The sequence below is a fragment of the Gorilla gorilla genome, chromosome 2, assembly GCF_029281585.2.
Source record: "Gorilla gorilla gorilla isolate KB3781 chromosome 2, NHGRI_mGorGor1-v2.1_pri, whole genome shotgun sequence".
NCBI classification, from domain to species: domain Eukaryota; kingdom Metazoa; phylum Chordata; class Mammalia; order Primates; family Hominidae; genus Gorilla; species Gorilla gorilla.
Genome location: NC_086017.1, coordinates 20,219,228 through 20,231,381, shown reverse-complemented (window position 1 = coordinate 20,231,381; position 12,154 = coordinate 20,219,228). Strand labels below are relative to the sequence as shown.

The 12,154-nt window shown below is 52.6% G+C and overlaps 1 protein-coding gene and 1 non-coding gene across 14 annotated transcripts in view; both read left to right on the top strand.

Annotated features, from left to right (window-relative positions):
- Nucleotides 1-12,154, top strand: part of ATP2B2 (ATPase plasma membrane Ca2+ transporting 2) — a 385,217-nt gene that overhangs the window by 308,641 nt on the left and 64,422 nt on the right. For all 13 annotated transcript variants that reach the window (XM_031009131.3, XM_031009134.3, XM_004033609.5 and 10 more), the window contains one exon: nt 11,190-11,315. In XM_031009131.3, coding sequence (XP_030864991.1) covers nt 11,190-11,315 — 126 coding nt within the window. The remainder of the gene's footprint in view (nt 1-11,189; nt 11,316-12,154) is intronic.
- Nucleotides 5,020-5,129, top strand: MIR885 (microRNA mir-885). The gene has a single exon (NR_106327.1). It is a non-coding gene; the product is annotated as a microRNA mir-885 (primary transcript).

The window sequence follows — 12,154 nt, the reverse complement described above, 5'->3', positions numbered from 1 at the left end:
CCACTGGTTAAGGAAACAAACAAGGTCCCTGCTGTCCTGGAGCTTAGAATTTAGTAAAGGAGAGAACCAATAAAGGAATAAGCAAGCAAATATGCAAGGTAACTTCAGATAATGGTAAGTCAGATGAAGATGTTCCACCATTGTAGTTAGATATAGAGACCTGCAGGAAAGGCACAGGAATCTGAGTTCATCAGGGAAGCCCTGTCTGAAAAGGTTGCATTTGACCTAAAATCAGAACAGTGAGAAGAAAAAAGTATTCCAGGCAGAGAGATAGCAAGTGCAAAGCCCCCAGGGTCTCACTGAGAGACCGTGGAATGCCCCAAATGACCTCTTAGAACATAGGGCCACATGAGAGTTCAATAAATTGTTACAGCCCTGTGGCCCTTGTCCTGCCCTCTGGGATGAAGTGGTTGACAGACAGAGCATCCTTGGGGGCAGTGGCCAGGTATGTCCTCTGGATATGTGGAAGCCCGGGGCAGGCATGGGCCTAAGAAGATGGAAACTTCAGACAGTTTGGGGAAGAGGGAAAAGGGGAGGATGCTGGCAGGAAGCTGGAGAGAGAATGTTCAGAATCACTGGCCTGACAGCATCACAAACCAGCCAAGGAGGAGGGCACAGGTGCAGAGAGACCCTGGAAAAGACACAACGGGCAGAGACGGATGGGAAGCCAACCAGCCAGCCTGGAGTGAGTCATAGGGTGGCCGGGTCTCGGAGCAGGGGCAGGAGGGCTCAGAGGGAACAGAGGTGCCAAAAATAAGACGATGCTGAAGGCGGAGGATGGGAGCAGGAGATTTCAGGACGAGAAGCATAAGGGGAGAGTGAGGAGGTGCTTTGGGGAGCTTGGGGAGCTCTCTGGCTGTGTGTGCCAACTCTCTGTCAAGAAGCCTCAAAACTTGGAGAGGCCGGTGTGTCTCCAGGGAGGCCAGAAGTCCCAGGAGGCCAAGAGATCCTCCAGGAGAGCTGAGGCCTGCAGGCCCTTGGAGACTCAGAAGGGAGCTCACCCCTTAGTGGGGAAGGACAAGGGGACTGGGGACAGACAGAAGGCATTCCCTGTCTCAGCAGGGATCCCAGTGAGTCCCGTGAAGCCTGGGCTGCTGGGGTCAGCATTGGTTTTGGCAGGATTCCCAGTCATCTTGGAATGGTGGCCTGTGAGCACTGAGATGAGAAAGGGGTGACTGCAAAAAGCCACTACAGGCCCTCTGAGCCCAAGTTGAACCCGCGGCCTTGGTCTCCATCTGGCTGGAAGCCTGGGTTGATGGAAGAGGCCTGGGGCGTCTAGATGTCAGGAGACATCAGCCAAGGTCTCCAGGATGTCCTCGTGGGCAGGAAGGAGAGGGGCATGCGGGAACCTGGAGATCTCAGTGGGTTCGTGCTGGTTCTTGGGTCGCTGGTAATCTGGTGGACGGTTTCTAGTGGCCTTCCCTGGAGCTCTATCCTGTTGCAATGTGCAAAGTGTTCCCATCAGTCTCTCAGAGCCCACAAGCACAAGGGAGTGGCAAAAAGAAAGCAAGTGTCAGGATCCAGAAAGATGATCACAGGACACAGGATGAACCAGATGGAAGAAAGTGAAGCTCCTTGGCAAGCCTGAAGCCCTGGCATCAGAAATGCAATTGCGTGGGAGTCAGCAGGGCAAGGGAGTGTGGCTCAGCTCAAACTCATAGGGAGAAACTGATAAAGGGGCATAGCTGGCTCCATAGAAAGCAGTATAATTGGAAAGAGAATTCTGTAGCAGTTGGGACCATTATCAGACAAAAGAGGCTGCCTGTAAGATAGTGAGTTCCCTGTCACCGACTGTCTATGAGCAGGATGTAGACAGGCTGCAGGTGGGGATGTTGGAGAGTGACCTACAGAATGGGCACCGCATTCAGCGCCCCTCCCAGCCCTGAGAGTACATTCACCATGCCCTGTCTCCCACTCTGCCTCCACCATCTACTGATCCACCTTGTCTTGCTCCCTTCAATCTGTCTCTGCTGAGGCTGTCCTCTCTTCCCAGTCTTATTTCTTCCTCTTTGCCCACTTAACTTTTTTCCATCCGCTCAAGCCTCACCTCCTCCATGAAGGCTACCCTGACCACCGCTGCCCTGTGGCAGTCACCCCCTGACCACCTGGGACCCACTTTTAGCCTGTGACACTCCACTTTGTGCTTGACCCAAACAGACACAGCCTCGTCATGGTGTTTGAGTTTTGCGCTGCACAAACCATCTCAAATAAAATGAAGAACAAAATTTGTCGACCATCCCACCACCCAACCGGATCTCACTGGTCTCACTTTTATAGGCCCTGCTGTCCTTGGCCACATGCAGATGACACTACCATGTAGTGTCATTTCTGCAACAATCCTCTTGCCCACGCAGGTCTGAGCAGCCGGGAGCTCTGAACTGGAAGCTCTCAGGAGGTTGTGCCCAGCTCACCCCTGGGCCCTGCAGACCTTAGGCTCCGTCCTCCAGAGTCAGTGGGGAGAAGCTGAGCAGAGTGTCAGGCTGAGCTGAACAGGACCTGAGCTCTCAAGCGAACTTGCTGTGTGGCCTCAGGCACATGGCTTCCCTTCTCTGAGCCCATTTCCCTGGGAGGACAATAGGAATGTCATTCATGATATGATGTAAGTGGATCCCCTAGCACAGTGCTGCACAGGGAGGCTCAACATGAGTTGGTTCCCTTCCCCATTCCTTGGGTGAGGCCTAGACTTGGGGGTGAAACAGACTGGGTTCCAATCCCAACTCTACTCCTTAGCCAGGGACCCCCAACAAGCTTCTCCCCCTTTTTGATTATAGCCCCAGCTCATGAGGTTGTGTTGAAATCTGGAACCTCCAGAAATGTCCATTTCGCCCTCTCATCCTTCATCTCAAATGTCTCCCCTTTCCCACCTCTCTGGGCTACCCCATTCCTCTTCATCATCCAACTCCTCCCTACCTTCAGCCTGCAGCAGTCTGCCTCCCCCAGGGGGTGTTCCCTGATTAGTTTCTTCCCCAGTGTTCTGAACTCCCTGCATAACAGCCATTTGGATGCTCATTTTTGTGCACAACCAGACACCATGGGCCCTTTACATCAGTGGGGAGGCCTTGCTGGGCCTTCCAGTCTGATGATCCTTGAGGAACAACACAGAGAGACCAGGCTGGGGGCATTTGTGGTGTCCTTATGGTGGTTGAGAAAGCCCTATTGTCATCTCATGCACTGTTTCAGCTTAGAAGAGGGCAGGAAACACTCCGTTCTGGTCAGTTGGTCCAACCATGCTTGGCCTGTGACCCTGGACAGGTCCCTTCACCTCTCTGAGCCTCTGTGTCTGTGTCAGTGCAATGGGGAAGCTGGTGAGGCCTCCACTGCCTGCCCCACAGGGCTGTTGTGGGGACCACAGGCATGCACACGTGTGACTGTCCTTTGCAAACAAACCCTGCGGTTGTGAGGTGCTGTATGGTGTGGAAGGAACGTGGCATTTGGAGGCAGAATGCCCAGGTTCCAGCCCTCCAACAGCTCCCACTGTGGCCTCTGCCCCTCAGAACCTCAGTTTCCCCATCTGACAAGTGAGGGCAGACCAGCCTTCAGAAAGACTCAAATGACCTCAACACTCAGGGCACCAAGGAGATCACCAAAACCAGGCAGGTTTCCCCTACCTTCCTACCCTCCAGGGACGGACAGGCAGACACAAGCCCATGTCTGGTGTATCTTCAAACGGGACAGAGTAAAAATATTCAGAAATTGCAAACTTATATGTCTGCAGGGCCAGGTAGGGAGAGCACAGGTGCCAAACCCAAACCACAGCTGCTTCCTGTTGCTGCCTGCAGAAGCGCCAGCCCAATCTGACCTCAGTGTTCTCTTTGCAAGAGGAGCGAGAAATCCAGATTTCCCTGTACCAGCTCTCAATGTTTAAGTATTGGCAAGAAATTCCCATATTTTAAGGTCCCTATGGGTCAAGCCACATATGGGTGGGACCTAGAGTGCAAACTCTGACCTAGGCCTATTTTTTAGCTTTGTATTTTAAGATAATTTCAAACTTTCAGAAAAGTTGCAAGGATGGCACAAAGAATACGGGCATGCCCTTCACTCTGATTCGGCTGTTGCTAACCTTTTGCCGTTTTTGTTCTCTGACAAATCTCACTCTCCTCCTCATCATGCAGATGTGATGGCCTTCTCCTGCTAGACACTGCAGGTGTGTCTCCCAAGAGCAAGGGTATTCTCATGCATAACCACAACACAGCCATCAATTCAGGAAACTTGACATTGATTCGGTACTGTTACCTGCTGTGCCATCCATATTCACATTCTGCCAGTTGTGCCTGCAGCGTTCTCCAGGCCAGGATCCATGTGGGGTCCTGCATGCCACTTGGATGTCCTGCCTCTTTGGTCTCCTGCATGGAGCAGCGCCTCATCTTTTCATTGTCTTCATGGAAAGCCAGTGTTTTTTAAACCCTCCTAGGTCATGAACTTCCGTGAGAGTTCCACTAAAGCAGTGACCCCTCTTATAAGGAACAGATGCCCAGACTGCTGATCTTGCAGCATTTCAGGGGATTCAGTGATCCCTAGAGGACCCTGGTCCTATCCCAATTTGCAGCTGGGGAAACTGAGACCCAGAACAGAAGTGTAAGGCCCCACAGAGGGCAGAGGCAGGGCGGGAGCCGTACCCCAGCTCTGGGCTCTTCCTGTAGCCCCCATGCAGGAGCCTGCCTCCTTGTAGTAACTTCCACTGGGAAATGCAGGACTAGACTAGATGCCATCAATGTGGCAGTGGAAGGGGCTGGAGCCAGGGGGCCAGGATGGCAGGGCTGTCTTCAAAACACAGCAAGGCCTGGCTCCAGCAGGCCCAATGGCTCAACCCCTGCGAGACCCCGACACACCCTCCTCCCTTCCCCCTGCCAGCCAGAGCACTAACAGCATGAGGTCATGCAGGACATCGGTAAACCCTCTTGGGACTCTGCCCACATCCCAGTGCCTGCTGCCCACCCCACCAAGCAGAAGGCCAGGCATGGGAGAGCCGGACCTGCCACCACTGCCACCGCCTCCAGGGAGCCTAGGACGACACCGTGACTGCAGAAGGCCCAGTCTGCTACTCGGCCCGCACTCTCTCCATTACACTACCCTGCCTCTTCTCCATGAGAGGCAGCGGGGTGTAGTGGATAGAGCACGGGTTCAAGTCCCGGCTCCACCACTCACAGCTGTGTGACCCTGGGCCATCACTCAAGCTCTCTGAGCCAGAAAGTGGTGGGTGGAGGGGCTGGGGATTGAACTTGTGCCAAAACCTACCTCACAGGGCTGTTGTGAGGGGGACACTTTGCCTACTGCCTTGTGATCTGTGAGCGTGTGTTATTAACTGCATTAATAACAATAATAATGGAAGGACTGTGTCTGGGCTGGGAGTCATATTGGCTTTGTTTAGTGCTTGTGCCTGGAGGCAGATAATAGCCCCCGGAAATAGCCTCCATCCCTTCTTCACAGCCTCTCCCCACTGAAGGAACCCTTTTAGAAGACATGACCTCTCCCCCTCCCTATCCAGGGAGAGGCCTAAAAGGTCACACCCAAGAGATCAAGGAACCCTAGGTCCAGCCCCTACTGTCCTACACCCTCTGCAACTTCAGTGATTCGCCTTATCTGGGCTCAGAAACCCCATTTTGTAAAAGGAGGCTTCCCAGTTCTGCTACCTATGGCTCAGCATACCCCACAAGCCACCGCAGAAGGCTTTGACTCCGAGACTGCCACCATCTGGACCAGCTCAGGGCAAGGGAAAGCCACCTCCTACTGTTCAAGACAGGCCCAAGGCCAGGATGGGCTTTGAGCCTGCAGCTGGGAAGGTCCTGGCCACTCTCTGCTGCCAGGTCAGAGACCAAGGAACATCCCCTCCACAGGACCAGGACAGGGACAGAAGCTTGGGCAGGACAGGACAGACAGTACCATCCACGGAAACCACAGTGTTCCCTGAGCCTGGGCTCCCATTTCCTCCCACTCAAGGGATAGCTGGCAGCTCCCCACCACGCTCTGGCCCCCCTTTCTCTCCTCGGGGCTGCCCCAGACAGCTCTCCCACCAACTTTGTCCACAAGGTGGAAAAAGCACAAGATTGGAGCCACAGACCAGCTCCCATCCCAGCTCTGCCTTCCTGGGCTGAATGCAGAGATGACCCCCTGAGCTGCTGCCCTATCTGTGAAATGGGGTGAGGCTGACCACCTCACAGACTGTGACAGCTGAGCGAAAAGTGGCTCAGATGGAACTTGGCACATCATGAATGCTCAAAAGATATTCTCTTCCTTCCTCCCCCTCCACCCAAAAATACTCTCAGCGGCTTCCTATTGAACACCAAGCAAAGACTCCGCTCTGTCACCCTCCACTCAGGCACCTTCTCCCTTCGTGGGCGCTGAGCTTTGGCCCGGCCCGCCCGCTACCATCACACTGGACCACCTCCAACCTTTGCCTGGCTGTGTCCCCTCCGGCCTGCCATGTCCTTGGCTTGGTTTTGTCTTGCATTGCTCTGGATCTGTGTGCCTATCTGCTCTCCTTGACCCCAGCTAGACTGTGAGCTCCTGGAGGGCAGGGACCACAGGGGGCCCTCTCTCAGGCCCGAGAGCCTGGCATGGAGTTGACACCCCACCATGTCTGTCCGTCAAGTAAAGGACTGTGGAGCTGGGGGAAGGGGGCGCCATCTGGTCATTCTGTCCACACGGGCCTCTGCCGGCCTCTCCACACCCTCTTCTTCCCGAGATGTAGCTGTCCACCCTACCCAGGACATGCCCTAGGCTGGTCTCCCTGGAACAGTGTCAAGACACTATTGCTGAGATATGGGGCCTAAGCCAGCTCCCTCCCCACTCTACAGATGACAAAACTGAGGTCCAGAGAGGAGAGGGGCTGGCCCCAAGGTCACATAGCAATCAGAATTAGACACCAGGTCCCAGATGCCCTCTTCTGGGTCCAGGGCTCTCTCTCTACCCCTCCCTGTGCTTGTATTCTGAAGGGCTCTGTGGGCAGTTAGAGGAGGTGGGGGCTACAGAGTGCTGCCCAAGGGACTGTGGACAGTGAGGTCCCACAAGGCCCTATCAGGGCCTCCATCCGCAAGAGGTTCCCACCTCTGCCCCTGTGGTCGTCCTTTGAGAGGTTTAGGCCACTGCACTTTGACTTGGATGTCTGTTGCTCTGCCATTAATTGCTTCTGCCATGCTGTTAAGCATTGCCCTCTGCAGGGGACTCGTGGAGCTGAAGGGGAACGGTCTAGGGAATGCCCCAGTCCTTTGGAGTCTTCCCCTGGCAGGAGGGCCTGGGAGAGGACAGGGCACAGCCCAGTGAGGTGTGGGAGGAGGGGGCACAGCTGGGATGAATGGGACCCTCTGCAAAACATAAAGATGATTTATTAGGGGCATTGGTATTCCCAATTATAAATGTAATACATACCCACCCTGGAAAGTTCAAAATAGTACAAAAAATTGTGCTGGAGTTGCAGCTCCAAACCAGGCTGTGCAGGGGAGGCCCAGAGGACACTCCCACTCAGACACTGCCTTTAAGGGGCTTATGGTCAGGTTGAGGAGCCAGGCCTGGAAGCACCCCCAGAGGAGACTTCAGGTGATTCAGAGGAGACAGATGAAGTCCCCTAGTGGGAGTCAGGAGGGCTACCCAAGGAGAAGGGCATTCATCCTGTGGAGGAGGTTTTGAGCAAGAGGTGAGGGAATGGCATTCAGGTGATCACTGTGAGCAAAGGCCAGGGAGGTGGACACCAAGGCCCAGTGAACTGTGCACCCTCCAAAGGCAGAGGCCACGAGACAGGACTCAGTGTCCAGGGCCCAAGAAGGCTGAGGTCTCATCCAGGGGACACTGACTGAGTGGTTTGGACCTCAGGGAGCCCTCCAAACCCTCGAAGAGGGGATTGGAGCTGGAGGGAGACAGGTAAGAGCAGAGGCTTGGGATACCGGAGGACAGAGGGAGGGAGGACTGGGGATTGTAGATGCCCCGTCTCCCCTGCCCTGGCTATTGCTCGGCTCTGGAGGACACCCTGGGGCATCTCCAGGGCTGGGTGGGGAGCGCAGTATGCCTAAGCCCCTCCCTGGCGTCCTGCCACCTCCCTGCCTCCGGATGTGGGTGTAGAGCTGCCAGCTCCCTGCTGCGATGGGAGTGATTAGATTAGAAGGTGATTTGGGAGTCTGATTATCTTGGGTGGAAATTGGCCCCCTGCATCTTTTTCCATCCTGTCTTGGGTTGGGAGGTGGGGAGCAGCCTCTTGGTTGCCACCTAAGCCAGAGAACCAATGCCTTCATTTCCAATGAACCTTTCTACTGATGTGTCTCAGAGCAGAATGTGAGGGCCTTGCCCCTGGAGGCTAAGTGGAAGGTAACAAAGACAACAGGCTCAGGAACAGCAGAGAGTTCAAGTCCAGGCTCTGCCCCTCACCTGCAGAGTGACTCGGCAGGCCACCCCTCCACTCTGAGCCTCAGTTTCCTCCAGTTTGGGGACTAGATGAGATCATTGAGCGTGGAGGGCAGCATGTGCCCTGCACACAGTAGGTGTTCTACAGAGGTCAGCTTGGGTGGCTGTTACTGCTTTCTGTGCCCTATGAATGCAGCGTAGTGTTCCTTCCTCTCCTTTGAAGAGTCTCCAGTGATACCCACCATGAGACCCCAGTTTCTTATCTGTCTAATGCTGATATGTAACAACCCCTCCTCCTAGCACCCTAACAAGCCGAGCTGGTGCCCACGGAGGCATCTTGTCAGCAAGTTATTATAATGAACAAGGCCCTGTTACTGGCCCTCAGCAGGGTGACAGAGCAGGGTGGGGTGCTCCAGGGTCTGCCTGTGATGAGAAGTCACCAGGCCTGGGCTGCTCAGCCTAGAGCCAATGTCTGAGCTCATTCTGTGGTCCCCACTGTGCCCTGCCAAGGGGGAAAAAAAAGCACTGTCCTACTGTCCTGGGAATGGCCAAAGAGCTTGCCATCTGAGAATCTGGGTTCTGCACACCCCCTCTGTGAGCCTTCATGACTTGGTTTCTGCATCTGTGCATGGAGAGGCTGGCATTTACGTGCCTGAAAGGAATCATTGGAGAGTGTCTGTCTCTCTGTAAAGCACTTTGAGATCCTGAGACCCTAGAGACCAAGAAGCTAGATTGTTGCACGCACACACACACACACACAGAAAAGCATGCATGCACACACACACAGGCACACACACACACAACATCGGGATATCACTCAGATCCTACAAGGAAAGGGACAAGGTGGGTGATGCCACTTAAAAAGTGAAAACAGATTCCTTGCTTAAGGAAAGCTCTTTAGGTCTGACTCAGAACCCCTCAACCCTTATTTTAGATACAATTCTAATGAGTTTCCTGACATAGACTTCAAATCTGAAGCAAACCAAAACACAGTGAGAGATAAGTTATGCTGAAAACAGGAAGAAGTGGCACCTAGTCTCGAGGGGACAGAAAGGAGAACTCTGAAAAGCAGAAGTGAGTTCCAGAAGCAAGGCATGGCATGTCGGAGAGTCACTGTCATGGCTGTCAAGGCCTCTGTGACACTGTCCAGCCAGGCCAGGGTGGAATTCTTACTCCCCCATCTGAGATGGTAGTGTGTCCTGTATGGTATACAGCTTTCTACCCAGAGTAGCAAAAAAATAAAAACAGGAAAAAAAAAATGTGTGCCTGGAGAGCCAACCTTCCAGCATCCAGATTCTTCTAGCACCAATCAAAGGACAAAGGACCAGCAGTGCCGCATTCCCTCGCTGCTAGAACTGGGTGGGCATAGCTGCTGTCTACTTCCCAGACTGGGTCCCAGCTGTCCTCGTGGGGTGACCTTTGCTTCCCCAGTGAGGCCATGGCTTCAGGGGGCTTTTTTTTTCTAATTTTTAAAATTATATTAATAGTAAAATACACATAACATAGAATTTACCATTTTAACCACTTGTAAGTGTACAGTTCAATGGCATTAAGCACTTTCACGTTTTTGTGCAACCATCACCACCATCCATCCACAGAACTCTTTTCATCTTCCCAAACTGAAGCTCTGCACCCATTAAACACTAACTTTCATTTCCCTTCCCCAGCCCCGGCACCCACCATTCTACTTTCTATCTCTGAAGCTGATGACTCTGGGGACCTCATGCAGGTGGAATCATATAGTATTTATGGTCCTTTTGTGGCTGGCTGGCTCACTTACTTACTGCAGTATCCTCAAGATTCATCCATGTTGTAGCCTGTGTTCAAGTTTCTTTCTCTTTAAGGCTGAATAATATTCCATTGAGTGTATAGACCACATTTCTCCCCTCTCTGCAGCTTATCCTCCCTCTGAAGCCCTTGCTTGCTGTTGGACAAGTTGCTCTCTGAGCCTGCATGGTGGAGAGGCTGCCTGCAAGCAGCAACAAGGCTCTCTCATGAAACGATAGCTGACACTGAAGCCCCAAAAATAAAACAAATAAAAGTAGAGCCATCCTGACCAAAGGCCTCCTTCACCCACCATAGCCAACCTTCCAGCCCCTGGAAAGAATTTCAGGGTCCTTTGGAACCCAGTTTGAGAAATCGAAAGTTCTAGGAAAGTGGTTCTTAACCTTTCTTGCAGCATAGACCCTTGGAGTAGTGTGGTGTCATCATGTGCCACACCTACTCCAAATAAAGCCTTGAAATGCATAAAATGAAATGCATGAGGTCCCACAAGATCCCACTGAGGTCACAAAGGAAACCAATTATATTGGCATAAAGTAGAAAAAAAAAGGGGGTATAGTAATGAGTGTGCTTTATTAGAACACTGAATAACAAGATCTAGCAAGCAGTTGCATAACCACTTTATTTATAAAATAGAGATGAGCACCAACAATGCTGCAATAGCTGTAAAGTGATATGAAAAAATCTGCGATTTTTGTAATGTGTGTAGTGGCATCATGGACACTGATAACACTCCTGGAGTTTGATGTCTACATCTGTAAGGGTGGTAGAGGAGTGGGGAGAAGGAGACAGAAGGAGGAAGTGACCCTCCAGGGCAGGTAGTAGGTGGTGGGCCTGGAGATGTTTGGGGTACCTGAGAACTGATAGGTAGCAGTGTTTCCACCCCAGCACTGTCCTGAGGTGAAAGCATCTTGAAAGAGCCCACCACACACACAGTGTGAATCTTAACCATAGGTGATGCCCCATGACCTCTGCAGGCAAAGAGCCAGGAGCTGACTGAGACCACATTTTTTCACTCTTTTGGGGAGAGGGCTTCAACCGTGCAATGGTAACTTGGCTTTTGTCCCCTTTCCCAGGGACCCACGTGATGGAGGGCTCAGGACGGATGTTGGTGACTGCTGTGGGTGTGAACTCTCAGACTGGCATCATCTTTACCCTCCTGGGGGCTGGTGGTGAAGAGGAAGAGAAGAAAGACAAAAAAGGTAAGCCTAATCCCCTTGCAGACCAGGAGAGGAGCTCTTAAGGCCACATTTTTTTTTGTTTATTTGTTCACTCAACAAAATAGTTATTGAGTGCCTTCTATGTCTGCACCCTGTGCTGACAGCCACCTCCTGCATCCTTAAGGCCTGCATGGGCCAGGTAGGCTCTGTCTGTTCCATCTCCAGGTCTTGTCCCAGTCTCTGTCTTGTCCAATCATGTCATGGAGGCCCCTCCTTCCCCTCCGGGCCAGGCCAAGGATGCTGACCATGTTGTTGAGTCTCCAGCCTCAAGTGGTGGAAACAGCCAGCATCAATTGGTCCCATGATCACTCCAGTATTGAGTAGAAATCCCCACCCAAGCATATTCCTTCCAATATTGTCAACTCCACTGAGCAGAACTGAAAATCCACCCAGCATAGATTCATCCAAGACATGGGCAGAGGAGATCCTGGGAAAGGCAGCCAGATGCATGGCTCCAAATCAACCATTATGAGTTTACTCTCCAGTGCTCCCAGACCTACCATCTTGTCTGAGTTCTGGTTCTTCCTCCTCCTTGAAAATAAGATTCCTTATTCACTGGGCTCTCCTCAGTGCAGCGGGCTGACCACCCAGGCTAAAACTGTCTCTCAGAACAGAGGGAAAGATGCTCACACAAAAAGCTCAAGTCTCTTCAGGCCAGGCCCAAATCCAAAGGCCCAGGCTTCTGGTCCCAGCACAGCTGACTCCTTACCTGTCACCGCACTTGATCTCAAAGATAGCCCCCCTTTCACATTTTCAGTCTTTTTTCTCCTTCCTCAAGCACAAGGGGAGGATCTGTGATATTCAGAACTTCTAGAACCCCA